This window comes from Gymnogyps californianus, unplaced genomic scaffold, assembly GCF_018139145.2.
Source record: "Gymnogyps californianus isolate 813 unplaced genomic scaffold, ASM1813914v2 HiC_scaffold_31, whole genome shotgun sequence".
Classification (NCBI taxonomy): domain Eukaryota; kingdom Metazoa; phylum Chordata; class Aves; order Accipitriformes; family Cathartidae; genus Gymnogyps; species Gymnogyps californianus.
The window spans coordinates 441,901-466,137 of record NW_026114191.1 but is presented as its reverse complement, the minus strand read 5'-3'; the positions used below and the strand labels follow the sequence as shown (position 1 = coordinate 466,137).

At 53.5% G+C, this 24,237-nt stretch overlaps 1 protein-coding gene across 1 annotated transcript in view; it reads left to right on the top strand.

The window, feature by feature from the left end:
- The window catches only part of LOC127028264 (olfactory receptor 14I1-like), a 15,423-nt gene extending 12,398 nt beyond the window's left edge, over positions 1 to 3,025 (top strand). The window contains 2 exon segments of the mRNA XM_050913999.1: positions 2,566 to 2,823; positions 2,826 to 3,025. Coding sequence (XP_050769956.1) covers positions 2,566 to 2,823; positions 2,826 to 3,025 — 458 coding nt within the window.
- Positions 3,026 to 24,237: the final 21,212 nt, after the last annotated feature.

Here is a 24,237-nt window from a genome sequence, read left to right as displayed (position 1 = left end):
CATTGCCTCCCCTTCCCCACTCGAGACCTGGGACGAGTGTTGGACCATAATCCTGCCCTTGACATTGCATGTCCTCATGTCACACTGCCCCAGAAGAGCCCTGAGCAATGTGTGAGGGACAGGATCTCCCTTCCCAGGGGCTGGGCTCACACCTTGGTCCTTTGGCTTAATGGAACACATCCAGGTTTCCTCAGAATTCTCTTCCACCTTTACATTGCCTTTGTCTACCTGTCATCTGTGCCTCCAGTTTGGTTCTAACCAGACCCCAGGGAGGCTTTCGTCAGTAATGGTCCCCACTGGAGACCATTAACGCTCCTTTGAACTTTGAGTTTGCATCTGACTTGACTTCTGGAGAGGTTTCTTCAACTTCCTCTCACTGTCTGAGTTCATGGAGTCGCCACCAAACCCACCAGAGGGGTCATTAAAATGCCTTGAGCTGGTCCTGTGCTGCTGAGCTGTCTGGGCCCTGGATGGAGGGAGCTCATGGCAAGCGGGCAGCGCTGCGAGAGACAGCTCTGCCCAGGAGCAGCTCCTCTGCAAAGGGCAGCAGGGCTGAGGGCACTGCCTGCAGGCACTGAGGCGAGACATGCAAGAAAGAGAGAGGTTTAAAGCAGTGTGGGATGGAGGATGCTGAGAAGCTTCAAAAGAGGAAAAATCTTCACAGCCCTTGACACGGTAAGTCTCTGCATGCAGAGCAATGCAAATTAACTTCCTAGAGTGATCTCCTAAAGCCAGCATAGCCCACAACCTGTGGGATCTCTCTCTGGTGTAGAGGAGGAGGACGTGCTCCAGAGTAGGGCTTCCCTGCTGCACCGTCAGAGGGATGGGCATGATGGCTGCCTTCTTCCAGGGACGCTGCAGTGGTGTGAAGCTGGTGTGCAGCCAGGGGTGCCCAGGGCTGTCCTTCCGAGCAGGGTCCCTGCACCCCAGGGGGCTGTGTGCTGGCAGGGACTCTGCCACCTGCCAGGGTCAGCACTCAGCCTGCCCGGGGAGCTCCCCATGGCGCTGTGGGGAGAAGGTGTGGGTGGAAGGAGCGACCCCTGTCAGGGCAGGGTCCTTCTGCTGTCGAGAGGGTGCTGCATGGGTCAGGGCTGCTCACAGCTCCACATCACCCCACAACATTGGCAGAGGCAGCATTTTAAGAGGAAGGTCAAGGCAGGGGCTACCTTGAAGATGAAGACCTTTCCAGGGTCTGTGATCTCACCTTTCTTCTAAGGGAAAAAGGAAAGGAGATATCAGGTTTGGATAAGTCACTGAGACTCCTGAACTGTTGCAGTGGGGATCAGCACGTCTGCCAGAAGCCTCCTCAAGTGCCTTCCCCCACTCCTCTGCCTACAGGCAGCACCAGCATCCCTTTGCTTGCAGCATCAGTGCTGATCTGCCCTAGTGCTTAGGACCTGCTAAGAGGGCGATGGTCCTGGGCAGTGCCCTGCTGCCAGGAGGGTGTGCAGGGCCGAGCTGAGCACAGAGCGGGTGGGATGGGTCTGTGAGCACTGAGAGGGAGGAGACCTGGGGACAGAGAAACAGCTCCCTGCAGGGACAGCTCCAGGCAGCAGAGAGCCAGGCCACCCTCTGCATCACTCTCTCTCAGCTGCCTGGGGAAAGAGAGAAGAGTTTGGAGAACAGGACTTTGAAACTGGACTCCTCGGAGCTCACTAAAGTCCAGTTTCTTCTTCAAGTACTTTGTTAGTGAGGTCATCCTCCAACGGAGAGAGGTGTAATAAGCCACAGGGCACCTGCATGGTGACCAGCAGGTCAGTCGTGGGCAGAGCAGCTCTCCTGACTGTGCATTAGGGCACAGGGAGCCCATTTGTCCCTCAGGACTCTGCAGTGTTCAGGCTGAGAGCAATGCGAAAGATGTTGTCTTCTGCCCCTCACAGAAAATGCCTTCACTCAGCAGCACAAACCTCAGCTCAAAAAAGAGCTGAATGAAGTTCCCCCCAAAAAGACAAGTATTTTTAAGGGGATTTTTTGGGAAACAGCATAGGACTGCCTCAAAGAAGCCTGCCTTAACTTGTCAATGTTTTCTCCTCTTCCAACAGTCCCCCATGCCCACAGTGAAGTAATGTCCAACAGCAGCTCCATCACTGAGTTCCTCCTCCTGGCATTTGCAGACACGCGGGAGCTGCAGCTCTTGCACTTCTGGCTCTTGCTGGGCATCTACCTGGCTGCCCTCCTGGGCAACGGCCTCATCATCGCTGCCGTAGCCTGCGACCACTGCCTCCACACCCCCATGTACTTCTTCCTCTTTAATCTCCCTCCTCGACCTGGGCTCCATCTCCACCACTCTCCCCAAAGCCATGGCCAATTCCCTCTGGGACACACGGCCATCTCCTACTTGGGATGTGCTGCCCAGGTCTTTTTTTTCCTCTTCTTGATATCAGCAGAGTATTTTCTTCTCACCATCATGGCCTATGACCGCTATGTTGCCATCTGCCAACCCCTGCACTACGGGACCCTCCTGGGCAGCAGAGCTTGTGTCCACATGGCAGCAGCTGCCTGGCAGTGGCTTTCTCAGTTCTGTGCTGCACACTGCCAATACATTTTCCCTACCTCTCTGCCAAGGCAATGCCCTGCACCAGTTCTTCTGTGAAATCCCCCACATCCTCAAGCTCGCCTGCTCAGAGACCTACCTCAGGGAAGTCGGGCTTCTTGTGGTTAGTGCCTGTTTAGTGTTTGGGTGTTTTGTTTTCATTGTGCTGTCCTATGTGCAGATCTTCAGGGCCGTGCTGAGGATCCCTTCTGAGCAGGGATGGCACAAAGCCTTTTCCACATGCCTCCCTCACCTGGCCGTGGTCTCCCTCGTTGTCAGCACTGCCATCTTTGCCACCTGAAGCCCCCCTCCATCTCCTCCCCATCCCTGGAGCTGGTGGTGTCAGTTCTGTACTCGGTGGTGCCTCCAGCAGTGAACCCCCTCATCTACAGCCTGAGGAACAAGGAGCTCAAGGACGCCATGTGGAAACTGATGACTGGATGTTATTCTGAAGCAATCAACTGCCCATCTTCTTCTGCAGAGCAGTTATAATGTAACTCGTTACAGGCCCAGCTGGTCATCTGTAGTTTTTGGTGGTGGTGGTAGTGTTTTACTTGTGATAATGTTTTCATCCGCATTCTAATTCACTCTCTGCTTTTCTTTTCTGACCAAGTGGCTGTGTAAACGAGGAGCTGTGCTGTCTGTGTGCTGAAACAAAATAAAGGGCCCTGCAGCGACTTCTTCTTTTCTAAGATCGTTCCTCCAAGAACTTTTGGGAGCTGCAGGGACAGTCTGTGTGCAGAGGTGGAGAGGAAGAGTGTCCCAGCATGGCAGCACTGCCAGGGAGCACTTGGTCTTCCAGAGCTGTTCTCTTTTCACTTCCACACTCTCTTTCTGATCCTTGGTTTGGTGTAAGGCCTGATTGCTCTGGCACCTTGGTCTAGTCCTGCTGGTGGCAGTCCTGTGACCGCAGGCAGGGACAGGCAATGGGCACTTCTGTGACAGAGCTGGCCTCTGTAAGAGCGGTTCCATCATGAAAGGGGATCTCTCCTGAGGCAGTGCCTGGCTTAGGTCTTCTTCCAAAGTTGCTCTCACAAACATGCCCAAGAAAGTGGCCCGCAGATGAAGACACCAGTGTACAGCTAAACAGTGTGAGTGTGCAGGGTTGGGGCATGCAGCAGTGTCCTCGCACAGCCAGGCCTCCTGTGAGAGACCTGAAGGACCAGCAGAGCAGGGTCTGGTCTGTGCCCGTGTTCACTGGACACCCTGGGGAAGCTGCCCCAGGGCAATCATCATGGACTAGCCCCTCACAGCCACCATTTCCAGCACTCGCCTCTCATCCCTTTTCAGAGGTTCTTTGACCCTCCACGGAGGGACACCAAATGAGTAGCTCAGAAGTCCATGTTGGCATTGTACGGATGAGATGTAAGCATGCACATCATGCGCGTGAGGTGAGATGAACCTGAGTGAGCACAAATGCCACCAGCTATTCCTAGGGGTTCCCTGAAGGCCTGAGAGACAGGCAACATCTGGAGGTCACTTCATGTTGGGAATAACATCCCATGGGAAACCACCTGAATGCAGCACTGGGATGTGCTTCCTTGAATGGAGGTCCCTGTGTCCATTTCTCTTGCCTTGGGGCATCTCAGATGAGTGCAGAGCAGGGCGACACACGGCAGGGCTGAGGTGCCTCCCAGCCTCTGGGAGTGGCAAGAGGAGGCCAGAGAGACACGGTGACTCCTGCAATGCACTGCCTGTGCGTGTGCAAGGGAAGGGCTCGTGTCTCTGAACACATCTGTGTGCATCAGGAGTGCCTGAGGCCAGCTCAGCTGTGGACACCTGACAGAGCCCTGACACTGCTGTGGGTGACTCCAGGAACAACCCCCACCCTCCCAGTGAGATTCAGCTCAGCTGCCTTGGACAGGCTCATTGCAGGTGCTCCTGTTTGCTACGTCACCCTTGCCTGTGATTCTGGACTGTGCCCTCAAAAGTGCCAGAGCAAGGAGAGAGGTTCTGGGGTCCATGGAAAGGCAGACGTCAAAGTCATCTTCAAGAAGACAGGAACGAGAATTGGGAGAATTACAGGCTGGTCATCCTACCTCCGTCCCTGGGAAGGTGATGGGACATGTCCTCCTGCAGCCGCCTCCAGGCACTTGAAGGACAAAGAAAGGGATGGCTGAACCAAAATGGAGAGGGGAAAGAGGGCATGTTGTGTACAGGGATTTTGCAAGGCCTTTGACATGGTCTCCCGTGGTGTCCTTAGCCAGGTTGGTGCTATCTGGGCTGAAGAAGTGGACGTTACGGTGGGTGGGAAGCTGGCTGGATGATCAAGCCCAAATGTCGTCAGTGGTACAAAGTCCTCCGTGCAGCCAGTTACTAGCGGCATCCCTCAGTGACCAGCACTTGGGCCAACACTGTTGACCATCTTTATTATCCCCCTCTATGATGTGACAGAGTGCGCTTTCAGCTCCTTTGTGGATGATGCAAAGCTGGGTGGAGGCCTTGAACAACCTCATCTAGTTCACCCTGCCTTGAGCAGGAAAGTCGGACACAATGATGTTCAGGGCTCTCTTCACACCTGAGTTAACCTGTGAGTCAATGAATCTTTCCCTTGAAGAGGTTTTTGAAAGTTGAATAGGCTGAGGAAGAAGGGGAAAAAAAGAGGCAGAAGAGGAGATATAAATGTGTCACACAAATACTTCAGTTCCTGTGAAGAATGTTTCTCCACTCCAGTCGTTGGTAGGAAATATATTTGACAAACTGGATAAAACAAGCATACTTTTATCCTGTCAGGTCCTGTGCCATAAGGAGGGTGGTGGATGGGTATGGTATTATGAGGTTGCTTGTGTCTCAGAAACTCCTCATCCAGTAGGAAGGGTATGGCTGTGAAGGGGACTGTGAGGTCAGTTCTGTCTCTGGAGGTGCTAGGCAGCAGAAGGAACATGGCTGGGAAAGTACCTCTGCCCGAGTACCCCATAGGCCCTGTCCAGGAAGAGGGCTTGGATAGGGGTTGTCATGTCCATTCCACCCGAGTACATGATGGGACAGCCGCAGGCACATGGCTTGGTCGCGTCTATATGAGAAGCTGAAAGGCCAGCAGCACTCATGTGGTTTAGAAGATCATGGTGAGGTTACTTCTCTCTGGTCAGGTGAAAGGCCACAAGAAGGCTAACGGGTTGGGTTGCCTGCTTGAAGGGTCCTTTCTGAGATGGTCAAGCTTTCCTTGGTAGTGGGAAAAAGCAAAAGAGAGAGAAAAAAATATGACAAAGTGCAACTTGGAAGGTGGAGACTGGCTATCAGGAGGAAAAATGTCACTCGAAGGGTACTGCTGTGGTGCAAGAGGTCACCCAGAGAGGAGTGTGGATCAGCCCATGGCTTTGTGTTTGAAGGAACAGCCAGTGAGGGTGGAGACACACCAGTGAACGTACGGAAATGGTGAGGTGAGAGCAAGGCGGGGAAGCGAGATGGGTGTCTACAGCCTGCAGGGAAAGAGGGGCAGGTGTAGGACAGTGTAGAACAGCCTGCGGTGGAGATGGCAAAGGCGCTGGCAAGGCTGGAAGGCACCGACAGAACAGGGTCTCTGTCCCCATGGCTCTGGCAGTTGTCTCTGCCACTGAGGTCTCTGAGAAGACATGTTGTCCTCATGGCACTGGCGCCTCGATGCCTCCTCGCAGCCCCATGGCGAAGCTGGAAGTTGTTGTGCCATTGTTGTCCTTCGCTCGGCCTTGCACACCCCACATCCCACGGTCCCAGGAAGAGCCCTGAGCCACGCGTGAGGGACAGGACCTCCCTTGCCATGGGCTGGAGATCAGGGCTTGGCCTTTCTGCTTCATAAAGCAAAGCAAGGGTTTTCTCAGCATTACAGCCACCTGCACAGTGCCTTTGCCTACCTGCAATCACAGCCTCCAATTCTCTGCTCTAACGAGTCCCTGGGGAGGCTTTGTCAGTAAAGGCCCTCAGTGGGGCCAATCAGTGCTTCAAGGTACTTTGGGTTTTGCTTCTGACTTGGACTTCTTGAGAGGTTTGTTCAATCTCCTCCCAGTGTCTGAGGTTCATGGATTCAGCACCAAATCATCATGGGCTCATTAAAATACAGAAAGCCTAATGAACTATTTCTCTTCCTAATTTCCTTCAAGTCTTCAAGCCCTGTACAGCTAATTGGAGTCATTTCATACTGTAGAGAAGGAGGAAGATTTCAAAGTGCACCTAATAAGAATGAGGTTTTTTTAAAGTATATTTTAATTACTTTTCAGTTTAAAGAAGAGGTGATAGAAGCTTTCTCTGATTAATATTGATGCAGAGTGTCTCCTCAGGAGGTCTGGGCAGGTAGGAAAAGCAGTCCCTTCAGGTCTGACACTGTATGGAGAACTTTGCTCCTCACCTCCCCAGCCTCACCAGTTTCTGACATTGGCCACCTGGGACTTGCATCACTCTTCCTTGCATCAGACTTCTCCACTGAAGTCTGCAGCTGGATGTTACAGCTCCTTTGCACCATCTCCCGCCTGCTCTCCTTAGAGAACTGGCTGCACACAGGCACAGAAGATTTTTTCCTTTTGTAAGAAAGAAAAGTAAAGCATGATCACTTTTCATAAACAATCAAACACACTCTGTAACCATAGGCTCAGTACAAGCTGCCTCTAGTGAGGTTGCCTTTTTACGAAAGGATAATCTTGTCAGAAATGTTTTAGATGGGTACATACAAAAAGCTAGATAGAAACATAACTAAAAAGTTGGCTAAAGAGATAATCATACTGCTGAAAGAGAGGCCAGCTTTTACTCCCGGAACTCCAAGCAGCAGCATAGGTGAGAGGGATGTGAATGAAGCAAAGAGTAAGGGGAGGAGAAAAGTGGAGAAATAACTGGAAAGGGCCTTTGCCTCGGCCGATCTGCATCTGACAAGATGACTTCAGAAATGGTCATTGTATCAGGACAGGTGTAAGTATATGAAAGATCAGAGCAAACTAAATACAACCGTAGTAACAGGCAAAATGCTGGTACTGAAGTTACAGGGGAACGATTGATTATCTTCTTTGGAATATCCCTTTTGAATTGGGATTAGTAGAGGTCTCTTGTGAGTGAGGACATGCCAATGCTTGCACCCATCTTTGAATGGGGCCAAAAAGTGCAACCCAGGGAAACCACAGGCTGTACAAGCTCAGCTTTGGGGAGGAGCTGGGCCATCAATGAGAGGCTCTCTTGAGTGACATTTCTGGGCCCCTAAAGAGAAGAATGTGTCCAAAGCAGGCAGCATGGACTTACCGAGGTAATCATGCCTCAGTAAGGCAGTGGTGACAGTAAGGAAAGCCCAGTTTTCCGCGACCGTGGAAGTCAGTCAGTATGTTAGTATAATCAGAGCAGCGGCAGCTTTCTGTGCTGCTCCAGGCTGTGCGGCTCAGATGCAGGGCTACTTGACAGGTATCCCCAAACAGCCCTGATCATTGCTTTGCTCCCCATTCACTCCTCTTCACTCTTTTCCCACCTCTCAGTCCTACTCTTTAACCAACCTTATCCAACTCCTGCAAAAAGTCAACCCCTTTCACATTTCCCACTGGCGCTGCATTTCCTCACTTTGCACCCTCCTTTCTTGTTTCTGAGATGGTTATCTCGAGTGCTTTCTACCTTGATTAGCAACTCCATGACACTAGTACTCTTTTCTTATCTGTAGTGTCCTGTCGCTGCTTAAGTTCTGGTCTTGTAGAGGCATCATGCCTCAGAGGGACATCAGCACATGTACTTTGAATGCCTGCCTGCTGGAGGTTCAGTCCAGAGGACCTTGACCCCCCTGGGATTTGCAAGAAGGAAGGTTGGAAGGAAAAGCTGCAGAAGAACTCCAGGCAGCAGCATGGGCAGTGAGCATAGCAGCAGGAGGCCCTGAGGAGAAGGCCTGAGTCTGTGGTGCCATTGAGCAGGGGCTTTGCCTTCAAAGGGGAGGGGATGGAGGGGTGCGGAGGAGGCCGCCAAGATGGAGTGGGAGCCTGCAAGCGTGGGGGGTGGGGCTGGCCCTGCTGCGGTGGGGCGGGGCAACCGTAAGAGCACACTCGGGAGATGTGGAGCCAGCTTCTTTGCATCAATATACAAGGCACAGCCACAACTGCCTCGAGTTCAGGACCTCAGAAAAAAAAAGACTAGAGAGCGTGCTGTGATTCCACCTTTGGAGCTCTTCAGTGCCCACCACAGCGCCTGAGCGACAGAGACCCAGGACTCCCCACCAACCCTCCCTGTGCTTCACACTGCTTGAGAAGTGGGGGGGGGGGGTCATTGGGGGGGGGGGAGCTGGGGGGTGCGGGCAGGGGCTTGGGCGAAGGGTCAGTTGCCAGCATAGAGAAGACACTACAGGCTGGCACATTGCAGTGGGGACCAAGAGATGAGACCACCAAGTGTGGGAAGTGAGTGTGCAAGAAAGAACTGAAAAACAAAAAAAAGCCGATGAGAGACAGCAGAAGCTGTGCATCTGGCCCCCCCCCCCCCCCCCCCCCCCCCCCCCCCCGCCGCAGAGCCTGAATGCTGGCAGCAGGCATGAAAAAAAAAAAAAAAAAAAAAAAAAAAGCAAGGCTGTGTCTGGCTGTGTCTGGAGAGCAGGAGAGCTCCAGCAGAGACCAAGGTGGGGCTGAAACTGAGGCCTGGCTTCAATGGTCTGCTGGGCCCATGGACAGAGGGGTGAGTGGAGGCCGCAGGTGATGCTGGTCAGGGCCATGAAGGCCTATGGATGGTGTCAGGGCCCTGACACTGCCCCCATGGGATCCCACCTGCCAGTGCCCTCAACAGGCCAAGTTCTCATGCCCTCATGTCCAGGGTCTGTGCCTGCTACTCTCCTTCCCCATTTCCTGGGAATCTGGGAGACCACAATTTCATGGTCGCTGCAGCCAAGGCTGACACTGGTCTTCACATCCCTGACCAGCTCTTCCTCGTTTGGGAGTACCAGGTCCAGGTGAGCATCAGAGTGGATGGCCCATTTCGAAGTTGACCCCCACAAAAGCTCCCACCTCACCTGTTGCCTGTCCCACAGAGAACCTCCATTTATCTGAGCTGCCCTGAAATCACACAGGGCATCCCCCACTTCTCACCTTCCCCGTCGGTCTCTCCTAAAGGCGCTGTATCTCCATCCACCACAAAAGCCATGGGAGCTGTCCTTCCCCGCCTCAGCTCTCCTTCCCCTGATGTCCCAGCTCTGTGATGGCGCACGAGGCTCCTGCTGTCAGTGCCCCCGGTTGTGGGCTTTGGTGCACATTTGGGCTGCAGCACCTCAGATAGGGCAGCAGGGCCAAGGGCAGACTTGTCACGTGGAAACCTGGTACCCACGGACTCGACCCCTGGGTGGCAAGGCTTTGCTTCCCAGCAGAGGCATGCTGGAGGGGATGGCAGGTGGCAAGAGAATGAGGAAGGAGGTTGCCACAAGGAGAGCAAAAGCTGCAGTCCCCAAGGCCCGAGAGCAACAGGCCTGGGCTGTGCAGCCCCGGCAGGAGAGGGCTTTGCTGTCCAGGTGACTCTGCAGCGCTGTGTGGGGCCCTGTGACAGAGGGGAAGCTGCTGCCCAAGAAGGACAAGGTGCTGCTGAGAAAGTCCCTGCGGGAGGACAGCCTCTGATCCAGCCACCCTGTGGCCATCATGCTGGAGGCCGACCGGCTAGAGAGCAGCTCTGCAGAGAAGGACCTTGGGGTCCTCCTGCAGCGAGGACAAGCAGCTGAGCATGGGCCATCAATGCAGCCCTGCGGCAAAGGCCAACAGCCTCCTGGGCTGCGTTAGGAAAAGCACTGGTGGCAGATGGAGGGAGGTGGCCCTTCCCTCTGCTCGGCACTGCTGAGGCCCCATCTGGAGTGCTGTGTCCAGTGCTGGGCTGCCCACTACAGCCAGCTTGTTGACCTCCTAAAGCAAGTGCAGCAAAGGGCCCCAAAGCTGGTTTAAGGGACTGGAGCATCTTTCCTAAGAGGAAAGGCTGAGAGATGGGGCACTGTTCAGTGTGGAGAAGAAAAGGCTTGGAGAGATCTTAGTCATGTCTATAAAATTCCACCTGAGCCCAAGAAAACACTGTTTGACTGTGAGGGCTGTCAATCACTGGAACAGCTTGCCCAGAGAGGCTGTGCAGTGTCCCTCCATGGAGACAGTTGAAACCCAGCTAGCCAAGGCGCTGAGCAAGCTGCTGTGGCTGACCCTGCCTCAGCTGAGGCCTTCAGCTAGATGATCTCCAGAGGTCCCTTCCAATCTCAACAGTTCCATCATTCTGTGAGTATAAAGGAGAAAAGTAAGACAGAAAGACATGAACACCACATAGCCTTGGCCGCAAATATGGTGGGATCCCATGGAGAAAGCCCAAGCTGGAGCAGGGGAAAAGTGTGAGGAAGGAGCGGCAGAGATGTTCTGTGCTGACTGTAACCCCCATTCCCCATCCCTCCCCCTCCTTGTCTTGGGGTTGGGTGAGTAGAAGTGTTGGGAATGAAGGAGTAATCTGAGCTTGGGAAAAAGGAGTGGCGTGGAGGAATGGTCTTTAATGTTTTTGTTAGAGTTTCGCACAATCCACATCTTTTGTAATTGGCAATGAATTAAATTGATCTTCCCCAAGTCAACTCTTCTTTGCCCAGTAATTGGTAAGTGATGACAATGACAGTAAGGGGTAAGTGCTCTCCTTTTCTTTACCTTGACCCATAAGCTTTTCTCTATGTTTTTTCTCCCTTTGTCCTGTCGTTTTGAGGAGGGAGAGTGAGGGAGCAGCTGGGTGGCTGGGTGGCTGCTGCTCAAAGTTACCCCAGCACAGGAGCGCATCAGGCCTGCTGCATGCAATCTGGGCTCCCCAGCACAAGGAGGCCTGACAGAGTGGCGCGAGTCCTGCAGAGCCAGAAGGATGGTTGGGGCTGGAGCACATTCGGCCAAGGGGAGGCTGAGAGAGCTGAGTTTTGAGAAATCCCTCAGAGCCCACACCGAGCAAGGACCCAGGCCATTGGTGGAGCTCAAACAATGGAGATTTTCGATACATGTCACGACATGCCGTGAGCACCTGATCTAGCTGGAGGTGTCTGAGAACGGGCTTGGCTGAGAGACCAGCAGTGGCAAGAGCTCTGGGACTTGGTTTGTAACGAGTGTCAGTAGGAAAGTGGTTTTCTTTTCATTACTAATGGCAGTGGAGCTGGGTATCAGAGAGCCCCAGAGGAGAACAGGGGTGTCCATGCAGCAAAGGTCCCTCCTCAGGGCTGGGGTGTATGGCCAGAGCTGGAAATGGCCGGTGTGTGGGGTGGTCAGGGAAAATTGCCCTGGGACAGCTTCCCTGGGGTGTCCAGGGAAGACGGCACAGACCGGGCCCCTCTCTTCTGCCCCTTTGGTGCCTTGCTTCCTTCACCATGAGGCCTGGCTCTGCACTGTGAGCACCCTGCCCTCACTTTGCACGCTCACACAGCTGAGTTCTCCACGGGTGTTTTCCTCTGCCAGACACTTTCCTGCCCAGCCCAGCCCCTCCCCAGCTCTCCCCACCTCCCCTGCATTCTGCCCAGCCCAGCCAAGCCCAGCAGCCCACTCTGCCCTGGCCCCACCACACTGCCCACCCCAGGGTGCTGCAGAGCTCTGGGCGCTCCCCCCACAGCCCCAGCCCCTCTGAAGGGCACAGCAGGTCCTGGGGGGCAGGGAAGGCTCTCAGCCTGCCCATCAGCCCCACGGCTGCTGCTTGCAACAACGACACAAGCAAACAGAGGCCACTCACTCCCAGGCTCTCCTGCTGACATTTTGTAGCTGAGCCTCAGCCCCCACTGCATTTCACCTCTTCTCTGCCCCCATCAGCCCCACTCCCCAGGGCACCACCACAGCCCTGGGCCTCCTCACGCAGCTCCCGCATCTCTCCACTCTCCCTTCCCTCTGCCTGCTGCGTCCCCACTCACTCCCATGCCACTTCAGAGTCCTTCTTTGGGCATACCTCGATTCAGTGCTTTACTTTTGGGGGACATCACCTTGGAGGGGTTTCACCTTCTGAGTCTTTATTCCCTCCCAGCCCAAGGCACATGGCAAGTCCCCGTCCTCTCCCCATCCCTCCACATTCATTTTTGTATGTGCCATCAGTCCTGTCATACGTGAAGCAGCCTGAGGAGGGAATTGGGAGCCCATGCCCCATCTCCACTGCCACTGGACACCACAAAGAGAACCTTTAAAACCACAACGTTCAGTTCAATGGAACCCCATGGTACCGTGAGCTTAACCCCAATCACAGGGAGAACACAAGGAGACAAAACTCTTTAAAAGACCAGTTCCGTGGACATTTTATTGGCAGCACCTTTGGAGGAAGAGCTCAGCCTTCAGGCACTGCACGTGGGAGATGCCCTTTTATTGCAGAGCTGCTATTGGACAGGCCACATCTGATCCAGTGTTGTACAAGGGTCAGAAACAACTGGATCAAACTTCAAGACAAGTAGTAGAAGCCCAGAACATTATCTATAAGTAGGATTATGACAAGGGAAAAAAGCAGGCTCTGGCCTCTGGGAAATGCACAGAGAAGGGGAGGCAGGTTATTGTCGGTGAAACAGCGTCCATTCGGCCAATTTCCATAGGGCATCCTTGAGCTCCTGGTTCCTCATGCTGTAGATGAGGGGGTTCACTGCTGGAGGCACCACTGAGTATAGAAAGTGACACCACCAGATCCAGCATGGGGAGGAGATGGAGGGGGGCTTCAGGTGGGCAAAGATGCCGTGCTGACAACAAGGGAGACCACGGCCAGGTGAGGGAGGCACGTGGAAAAGGCTTTGTGCCGTCCCTGCTCAGAGGGGATCCTCAGCACGGCCCTGAAGATCTGCACATAGGACAGCACGATGAAAACAAAACACCCAAATGTTAAACAGGCACTAACCAGAAGAAACCCAGCTTTCCTCATATAGGAGAGTGAGCAGGCGAGCTTGAGGATGTGGGGGATTTCACAGAAGAACTGGTGCAGGACATTGCCTTGCAGAGAGGTAGGGAAAATGTATTGGCAGTGTGCAGCACAGCATAGAGAAAGCCACTGCCCCAGGCAGCTGCTGCCATGTGGACACAAGCTCTGCTGCCCAGGAGGGTCCCGTAGTGCAGGGGTTGGCAGATGGCAACATAGCGGTCATAGGCCATGACGGTGAGGAGAGAATACTCTGCTGAAATGAAAAAGAAAAAGAAAGAGAGCTGGGCCACGCACCCTTGGTAGGAGATGGCCCTGGTGTCCCACAGGGAATTGGCCATGGCTTTGGGGAGAGTGGTGGAGATGGAGCCCAGGTCGAGGAGGGAGAGGTTGAGGAGGAAGAAGTACATGGGGTGTGGAGGTGGTGGTCGCAGGCTATGGCGTGATGATGAGGCCGTTGCCCAGGAGGGCAGCCAGGTAGATGCCCAGCAAGAGCCAGAAGTGCAAGAGCTGCAGCTCCTGCGTCTCTGCGAATGCCAGGAGGAGGAACTCTGTGATGGAGCTGCTGTTGGACATTTTCTTCCCCTGGCCATGGGAGCCTGTCCAAGGAGGAAAATGCATCAATAAGTTGGGACAGATTTATCTGAGCAAAATCTATTCAGTTTCTCATAGAATCCTCCAGACTGCTCTCGCCTTTCCAGGAAGATCTTGGCAGTCCCTTCAGAGCTGTGGTTGGTGCTGGCTGAGGGTGCCCTAGGGAGCCAGGGCTCTGCTGTGGGCTCTGGAGGAGTCAATCCTGCCCTACAGTTACAGGTAAATAGGAACATGGGTGATCTCAGGTTAAATCCACTTTTGATATCAAAGAGATTTCAGCATTGTTGCACCCAATTCACCTGAGGGCAGAGCAGAGCTGAGGGGATTTTGGTTTGTTTCTTCTGTTCTAGTTGTCCCACCACACCTGAGGAGTGTTTTTAAGGCAGAAATCTTTGGCATTCCTGCTGCACTCCCAGTGAAACCTTGTGGGTCTTGACAGGCAAAGGGACTGTCCCTTAGTGCAGAGGGAGGACAGCCGGTCGGTCCATCAGCCCTGGTCTCAGCTGCCTTGTGCTGGCAGCTTTCTGAGCTGGAGGACTATCACACTCCGGTGTTCCCCCCAAAAGAAATACTCAGGATACTGCTGAGAGCAGAGGAATCCAGTTTCCAAGTGCACATCTCCAAACCCCTGCTCCCATCTCATCGTACCTGAGGAGGATCTCATCTCTCCCTTCCCAGCCAGGGACACAGAGGGCTCATTCCAGCTGCCCGCAGACAGCCCTCCAGCAGCATTTCCTTGGCCTCAGCCCCGTCGTGTCTTCTCTGTTGGGCACTTGGAAAACACAAGGTTGCCATGGGTGAGTTGTGACCTTCTGGAAGGCAGCCTGCAGCCCAGCAGGACCCCCCAGGGAAGGACTCAAATGTCCTCAAGATGGGCTGCCCTGAAGGGAGGGGCAGGTCTTCTCCAGCCCCACACACTCTAGTGCCCAGTGCCCCAAAGGCTGGGAGGGGGTTTGGTTGCTTTTCCTCCATGGAAAAATCGGCATGGCAGGACCCATAGCGCTGGTGTCTCAGCTGAACCTGAATCCCCACCCCGCTGTTTGTTGGTCGGGCTGCTGGGAAGGCAACCGATGGCCAAGTGCTTGTGATGCTGAGGGTAGGGAGCAAGGCAGTGAGGGAGAGGAGAGCAGGGAGTTGCTCCGGGGAAGATGCTTGCACTGCAGGGGATGGCGGGGAGGTGCCTGAATCCCCCCTCCCACCACATTTCTGAGCTGTGCTCCCTCTCCCCTCTGACAATGTCTCTGCTGCCTGGAGCTGTCTCTGCCGGGAACTGCTTCTCTGTGCCCAGGGCTCTGCCCTTTCAGTGCTCACAGAAAGACAGCCCCATCCCTTTCACTGTGTGCTCAGCTCTGCCCTGCAAACCCCTCCTGGCAGCGGGGAACTGCCCCGGGGGCATCTCTCTCTGTACAAGGGCTAAGGAGCAGCTCAGCTAGATAACTCCGAAAGAGAAGGGGCATCTCCGTGCCTTCTCAAGAGTGCAAAAATAAATTCCCATCTCCCACTGCCCACCCAGCCAACCAAGAGGACTACTCTCAAAGCACGGACTCCTTCCCTTTCAGGTAATCCCCACTTTGACCATCCTCTGGAAAAGTTTCCTTGGAAACGCCCTGGGGGTGATCCCCAGGGGCGCAGGGACCCTCCGCAGAAGGACAGCCCTGGGCACCCCTGGCTGCAGACCCAGCTTTCTGCCCCTGCAGTCATCCCCAAGACAAGGAAACCATCATTCCCTGTCCTACTGAAGTGCAGCAGGGAAGCCCTGCTCAAGAGCACGTCCTCCTCCTCTGCACTAGGGAAACGGTGAGAATCCTCCTGCCAGGTCCTACAGGCTGTGGGATGAACCAGGTCTCGGAGATGCCGCCAGGAACACCGGGTTCAGTGCCCTGCAGCCAGAGACTTACCGTAGAGAGGGCTGTGAAGATTTCTGCCCCAGTGAGAGCTCAGCCATCCTCCCACTCCACACTGCCTTTAACCTCTCTCTGCCTCGCTCCTCTCCCCTTGGTGCCTGCAGGCAGTGCCCTCAGCCCTGCTGCGCTTTGGGCAGAGCTGTCTCTCTGCTGTGCTGCCCGCTTGCCGTAAGCTCCCCCCGTCCCAGGAGGACAACCCAGCTCAGCATTAGAGCACCAGCCCAAGGCATCTCTTTCTCGGCCCTCTTTGGACTCCCTTGAGATGTCCCTGGGGCTCCAGGGGAACCTGCTGTGAAACACGCTGAAGCAATCATTGATGTTCCCTCCCTCAGCTGGGGAGAGACACTGCTTTCCAACTGTGTCATTTCTCCTGTCAAAGACAGAGCTGGGCATGAGAATCGCCTTTCCTTGGCCCATCATCTGACAGGACAACCAGCCAGTGACAGGGAGGGATCTCCTTGACCCCTGCTGAGGCAAGGGATTCAGCTGACTCATTCGAGGCATCCCATCCTGAGTTGGAAGTCCTGGGGACTTCCTAGAAGAGGGCTCACCTCCCTCTCGTGCACAGCACCAGCCCACAGGAGGTGAGATTCCTCTTGCCTCAGTTCACGTGGGCACAAAACAGGCACCTGCATGGAGCTGCTTCTCTCAGCTCCCATGCTAAGTAATGCTGATTGAGGGAGTTGTTCAGGTGGGAACACCTGGTGACATCTGAGGGGACACCAGAGGTTGTCCAAGTTATGGGCAGGTGACTGCAAGCTCTCAGGGAGCAGTGCTGAGAGACGGGGCAGTGTCTGGGGGCATCGTCTTGGAGCCTGGTGGGGAATTCCTTTGGTACACCGAAACGACAGCAGATGTTTACGTTTAGGAGAACTAAAAGCTTCCCTTTTCCTGATGTCCACAGCAGGCATAGAGGTAGTCAGGTGACCAAATGGAGCTAAGTCCCTCTCCTTCTCTTCTCCATCAGCTCTATTTCCTAGATCTCCATTGACTGTAATGGCAGTTGGCTCATGGACATCCCCCCGTTGCTTCACCTAATTCAGGGCAGGTTCTCAATGGCCAAATACAGGCCTGTGGTGCTATGCGAGATGCCAGGGCTCTCCAGCACAACTGCGTGTGGCTGGTAGGGGCAGCACAGGACCTACGGGAAAGGCATCCACGTCCAGAGCGGTTGCGTGGCAGACACCTCAGGCAGCATTGCAGACAGATTTGATGCCTTTGCCCAAGCCCAGGTGGCATCTCAGAGAGATTCGCTTTCTGTTGGCCACTGACTGAATCCCAGCACTGCAGTGAGGCACAGTCTGACCCATCTCCACCCAGTCGATGCAGGGCAGTTCATGAACAGGAAGCCCATCACACTGGGATCTCCGCTCATTTGCCTACTCTCAAACTCTGCCCGTTCTCTTCAAGCCATCCTTTATTCCTCCACTTGATGATACAACCAAGGAACCGTCCAAGGACTTTCACAGTGTTCCTGGCTCACAGGATGTCCACACCCAAGGACATTTTCAGCAGCATCTGTGCTTCCTGGAGATCAGCTTCACCTCCACCACAGGCCTTCAGGAGCTTCAGCAACAGTAGAGACAGCAAAGGCTTCTCCTGCCAGGGCTCCAGAGCCCAGCGCTGCTTTTCTGGCCTTGCGGGGAGCAGGGTTTCCTCTTTTGGTGCCTTCACATTGCCGTCTGCCATCCCCTCCAGCGTGTCTCTGGTCTCAAGCACAGCACTTGCACACACTGGGTCTGGGCACGTGGTACCGGATTTGCCTGTGACAAGTCTGAGCTGGGCTGCAGTGCCACAGCTGAGGTGCTGCAGCCCAAACGTGCATCGATGCCCCCAGCCTGGGGCACAGCCAGGAGGAGCTGGAGTCCCATGGGCCATCACAGAGTTTTGATACTGATGGAAGAAACGGTGAGGTGTGGTGCGACAGCTCACGCTGCTAGTGGGGCTGCAACGGTGCCTACGGGCTTTTCAGGAGAGATGGGCCAGGAGGATGAGGAGGGAGATGCCCTCTGTGTGCAGGAGCTGCTTGTATGTATGGAGCTGCTCCCTGGGCTGTGCAACAGGTTGGGTGAGGCCTTGTGGGTGAGGGTCAGAGGAGAGGTCTGTTAGTAGGACATCCTGGTGGGAGACCAAGCACCTGCAGTCAGGGGAAGGAAGTGGAGGAAGGCTTATTCAGGAAGCCATGGAAGTCTCCAGATCCATGACCCCAAGTCTTATGGGAGATTTTAATGGCCCTGACACCCACCGTTCAGGGGACTTTTAGTGGTAGTCCCATGGGCAGCGGCACTCAAGGGCAGCAGAGCTCAGTACAGCTGATCTCTTAGGAAAGCATCTTCCAAGCACAAGAACTGTCCACACCAATAAGCAGGAAAACAACCAGGCATTTCAGGAGAGCAGCTTGGCTAAAGAAGGAACTCATCAAGAAGCTCCATAGAAAAGAAAAGAAGCATTCAGGATGTGGATGCAGGGACTCAAGGAGGAATTTAGAAATCGGGGTGATTTTAGGGAAGCCAAGGCCTCCTGAGTGTGGGCCCCTGCAAGAGGTTCAAGGGCATCCAGAGGAGCTGTTACTGCTTCCAAAACAGTTAAAGAAAAAATCCAAGATACTGTGTGGTCACTGCTGAACTTAGTAAGAGCAAGTGTAGATAGATCTGAGATTATTCTCTATGTTCTCTTTGCCTTAGTCTTCCCCAGCAAGGTCTCCCAAGCCTTTGCTCCTTGAGGCAGGACTCTGGAGGAAAACAACCAGCAGTGGGCGTGGATCAATTCCGGTGTCACTGGAGCAAACTCAGTCCTTTCCAGTCCGTGGGGCTGGAGCGGCGGCATCCCAAGGAGCGAGCAGACCAATGTCAGAGTGAGGCCACTCTCAATCATCATTGGAAGGTCATGGAGACTGGGGAACTTCCTGATGACTGGGAGCACCCAAACATTGCATGCACCTTTCAAAAATGCCCAAAGGTTGAGCAGGCTGTGCCCCTGAGTGTGTCCACTCGGATCCCCTTTCTGGGTGTCTGAAAGGCAGGCGACTGGATTTACCCACAGGAGATTGTGCCCGGCCAGCTCTTTGCTTTTTCGGAAGGAAGGGCAGGATTGCTGGACAGGGGAGAGCAGTGGTGCTCTTCTACCTGGAGGTCAGCAAGGCTTTCAGCATCGTCCCCTGCAATATTCAGTAGTAGGATATTATGGCCTGCAAGGGGGGATAAGCAGATGGGTAAAAACCAGCTGGAGAGGTGAGCTTGGAGGTACATGGACAATACGTGGTCCTCTGCCTGGAGGCATCTAGCTAGTCGGGTCCTGCAGGGCTCTATTGGCAACCTGCCCTGCTTCATGTCTTTTTAATGACCTGGAGGAAATGCGAGAGTGATTTTTCATGACATTTGTAGAAGACATCACACTGAGGAGAGCAGACGCTACACTGGAGGGCAGGGTTGCCACCACAAAGGACATAGACAGGCCGGTGGCACGGACCAATAGGAACCTCATGGTATCCAATAAGGACAAATTCAAAGTCCTTCCCCTGAAGTAGACCAAAGCTCTGCAATGAGATAGGGCAGGGACTGCCTAGGTGAGTCCTTGGGTTTCATTAGGCAAAAGATGAGCCATCAACATGGAGGGCCAACAGCACGCTGGGCTGCACGAGCAGGAGCACAGCCAGGGGAAGTCATTAGCTCCCTCTGCTTACCACTTGTTTCACCACATCCAGACTGCTTACCCAGGTTTTGGTGCCCCACAAGGCCAGAGAGACATTGGCAAACTGGAAGCAGTTCGGTAAAGGGCCACAAAGATGGTCAGGGCTGGAGCACTTGCCCTGTTAGGAGAGGGGGAAGGAGCTGGGCTTGTTCACCCTGGAGAACGGAGGGCTTTGAGGGCGAGGACCTAACAGCCTTGCACTGCCGACGGTGAGGTTTCCAAGAAGTCACTGTGGTGCAAGACAGGAGCACAGGAGGCAATGAGCTGAAGCACGAGAGGGTCAGGCTCAATACAGGGAGAAACCTTTGCAACATGAGGACAGTCAGACACGGGAAGCTGTTTCCCAGAGAGTGTGCGCTGCCTCCGTCCCTGGAAGTGTCTCAGACCCACCTGGATAAAACCATGAGCAACCCCATGTGACCCTGCTTTGAGTTGGCTTGTCTACAGACATCTTCCAAGGTCCCTTCCAGCCTGGATGACACTTCCATTCCTTCCCCTTCATGGCCGGAACATTAAGGAAAGCACTCAGGTTCCCTCTGGCTGTGGCAATAATTCCCATCAGGTACAAGGCTGCATCACCGGCACCCCAAAGAGCACCAATGACATCCTTGGCCTCCCCTTTCCTTTCCTGCTTCCCTTTTCCCCCCTCTCAAGTTCTTCACTGCTAGCATCCTCAGAGCTCCCAAAAAGTCCATCCGACCCTGGCTGGTTGGGAGGGAGTTAATTTTCTTCATCGCAGCCCAGTAAGGTACCAAGTTTGGGATTTGTGATTGAAAGAGTATTGATAACAAGCCGATGTTTTAGCTATTGCTGAGCAGTGCTTACACAACAGGAAGGCCTTCTCTGTTTCTCACGCTGCCCCGCCAGCAAGTGGGCTGTGGCTGGGCAAGAAACTGGGAGGGGATAGAGCTGGGACAGCTGACCCCAACTGACCAAAGGGATATTCCATACCGGATGACGTCATGCTCAGCAGTAAAAGCCTGGGGAAAGGATGAGGAGTCGGGGGCATTTGTGGTTATGGCATTTGTCTTCTCAAGTCATCAGTGCTGAAGGCCTGGAAGCTTTAATGGAAATGGCGAAACATCCTCTGCCGATGGGAAGTAGTGACTGAATTCCTTTTTTGTTTTGCTTACAAATGGAGCTTTGCTTCACTTATGAAACTCTCTTTATTTCAACCCATGAGTTTTTCTTGCTTTTACCGTTCCGATTCTCTTCCCCACGCTGCTGTTGGGGGGAGCAAGCAAGTAACTGGGTGGGGGCTTAGTAGCTGGCTGGGGTCAGCCCACCACCTCTGTTAATCCTTTCCCTGTTGGCCATGCTTTTCTTTTTTTGCATCCTCCTGTCCTGGTTTCGGCTAGGACAGAGTTAATTTTCTTCCTAGGAGCTGGTATAGTGCTGTGTTTTGGATTTAGTAGGAAAAGAATGTTGATAACACACTGATGGTTTTAGTTGTTGCTAAGTAGTGTTTATACTAAGTCAAGGATTTTTCAGCTTCTCACGCCCAGCCAGCAAGAAGGCTGGAGGGGCACAAGAAGCTGGGAGGGGACACAGCCAGGACAGCTGACCCAAACTGGCCAAAGAGCTATTCCATACCATATGACATCATGCCCAGTATATAAACTGGGGGGAGTTAACTGGGAGGGGGGATCGCGGCTCGGGAACTAACTGGGCATCGGTCAATGAGTGGTGAGCAATTGCATTGTGCACCACTTGCTTTGTATAGTTTAATTCTTTTAGTATTACTATTGTCATATTATTATTATTATTGTTTTTCATTCCTTTCTGTCCTATTAAACTGTCTTTATCTCAACTCACGAGGTTTTTTTTCCTGATTCTCTCCCCCATCCCAGGGGTGGGGGGCAGTGAGCGAGCGGCTGCGTGGTGCTTAGCTGCCGGCTGGGGTTAAACCACGACACCTGCCCATGGACTTTGTGGGTTCAGCCTTGCACACTCACTTCCCACCTTGGTTCTTTCTTGGGGGTCCACTGCAATGACACTGTGGCCCTGCCAAGTGCCAGACCCCAGCTCATTCACAGAGCCCTAAGGGCCTTTCTGCTGCCTTTCCTCCTGTCCCTTGCTCAGGGTTTGGGAGGAGAGAAAGGAAGAGCAGGTGAGGTTTGTGGGTGCCAATGATTGAGATGGGGAGCAGAGCCATCACATCCGAAATGATCTAAAGGCTATGCTAGTTCTAAAGTGTTCTCTTCAGCTCCTTTCTTGGAGGCCTTACATCTCCCACAGGAACCTGCAAATGCTGAGATCCCTCCATCCTTCTGCTCTTTCAGCAATTCAGTTGAGAGTACCCAAGGCAGAGGCTTTCTTTCAATTCTGTTTACAGCCTAAAGCACCCCATGCTCTGCAGCTATGCCAGGAAACTGGCAGAAGGAAGGCACTCCTCTGGACAAGCAGGTGGATGTTCCCAGGAATCTCAGGAGGCATGGCATACTGTCAGCTGTGTTGACGGAGCTGGTCAAATGCCTCATCTCCATGTCTGTAATGGTGGCCTAGGTGCCTGCTTCACGTGTAAGCTCTCTCTCTGGATGCTGGCATGTACTGAGCAACCTGGTCTGACCTCAGAGCTTGCCCTGCTTGGAGCTGGGCGTTGCACTACCAACCTCCTTAGCTGCCTTCCACCCTGAATTCTCCTATGAGCATATGATGCAGAGACCCTCACCTCCACCTTCATCTTTTCTCAGAGGGCACGTGGTGAAGGCACAGGCTCTTGGAAGGGTTGGTGGGAAAGAGTCTTCTGGGGGTCTCTAGTCCAGCCTCCAGGCTGGCTGTGGCTGTGGAGCTCAAACCTGAAGAGCTCCAAAGGTGGAGATCACAGCAACGCTCCTCCTAGTCCATTTTCTTTTTCTTGAGGCTCAGCCTGAAGCTCCCAAGAGGCAGTTTGTGGCTGTTGCCTCTGTCATATCATTGGCCACTGCAGAAGAGAGCTTGGCTCCATCATCTCTCCACGTAGGTGTAGGCTCTTATGAGGTTGCCCCATGCCTCCACTTCAGCAGGCTAGAGAGGCCCAGTTCCCTCAGACTCTCCTCACAGCTCCTGCTTTAGGCTCCTCACTCCATCTTGGCAGGCCTCCTCCGCACCCTCTCCAGTCTCTCCATTCCCCTTTTGAAAGGCAAAGCCCACTGGCTCATATGGCAGCCATCAGGACTCGCAGGCCCTTCTCCTCAGGGCACTCCTTAGCTGCTATGGTCACTGCCCATGCTGCTGCCTGGAGTTCTTCTGCAGCTTTTCCTTCTCAGCCTTCAGGTTTCTGTTGGCCAAATCCCCAGGGGGGTCAAGGTCCCTCTGCACTGAACCTCCAGCAGGCAGGCATTCAAAGTACATGTGCTGATGTCCCTCCTGAGGCATGATGCCTCTACCAAGACCAGAACTTAAGCAGCGACAGGACACTACAGATAAGAAAAGAGTAGTAGTGTCATGGAGTTGCTAATCAAGGTAGAAAGCACCGGGATAACCATCTCCGAAACAAGAAAGGAGGGTGCAAAGTGAGGAAATGCAGCGCCAGTGGGGAAATGGTGAAAAGGGGTTGACTTTTTGCACGGGAGTGGATAAGGTTGGTTAAAGAGTAGGACTGGAGAGGTGGGGAAAGAGTGAAAGGGAATGAATGGGGAAGCAAAGGAAATGATCAGGGCTGTTTGGGGATACCTGTCAAGTAGCCCTGCATCTGAGCCACACAGCCTGGAGCAGCACAAGAAAGCTGCGCTGCTCTGACTTATGCTAACATTGAACTTGCTTCCATGGTCACAGGAAACCTGAGAGCTTTCCTTACTGTCACCACTGCCTTACTGAGGCATGAGTTACCATTGGTAAGTCCATGCTGCCTGCTTTTGGACACATTCTTCTCTTTTAGGTGCCCAGAAATGTCACTCAAGAGGCCTCTCATTGATGGCCCACTCCTCACCAAAGCCTGTGTTCCCTGGGTTGCACTTTTGGCCCCTTTCAAAGATGGGTGCAACATTGGCATGTCCTCACTCACAAGAGACCTCTACTAATCCCAATTCAAAAGGGATATTCCAAAGAAATATCAATCTATCTTCCCTGTAACTTCAGTACCACTATTTTGCCTGTTCTATGGTGTATTTAGTTTCTCTGATCTTTCATATACTTGCACCTGTCCTGATACAATGACCATTTCTGAAGTCATCTTGTCAGATGCAGATGGCCGAGGCAAAGGCCCTTTCCATTATTCTCCACTTTTCTCCTCCCCTTACTCTTTGTTCATTCACATCCCTCTCACCTATGCTGCTGCTTGGAGGTTCCAGGGAGTAAAAGTTGGCCTGTCTTTCAGTAGTCTAATTCTCTCTGTAGCCAACTTTTTAGTTATGTTTCTATCCAGCTTTTTGTATCTACCCATCTAAAACATTTCTCGTAAGATTATCCTTTGTAAAAAGGCAACCTCACTAGAGGCAGCTTGTACTGAGCCTATGGTTACAGAGTGTGTTTGATTGTTTATGAAAAGTGATCATGCTTTACTTTTCTTGTCTTACAAATAGGAAAAAATCTTCTGTGCCTGTGTGCAGCCAGTTCTCTAAGGAGAGCAGGCGGGAGATGGTGCAAAGGAGCTGTAACATCCAGCTGCAGACTTCAGTGGAGAAGTCTGATGCAAGGAAGAGTGATGCAAGTCCCAGGTGGTCAATGTCAGAAATGGTGAGGCTGGGGAGGTGAGGAGCAAAGTTCTCCATACAGTGTCAGACCTCAAGGGACTGCTTTTCCTACCTGCCCAGACCTCCT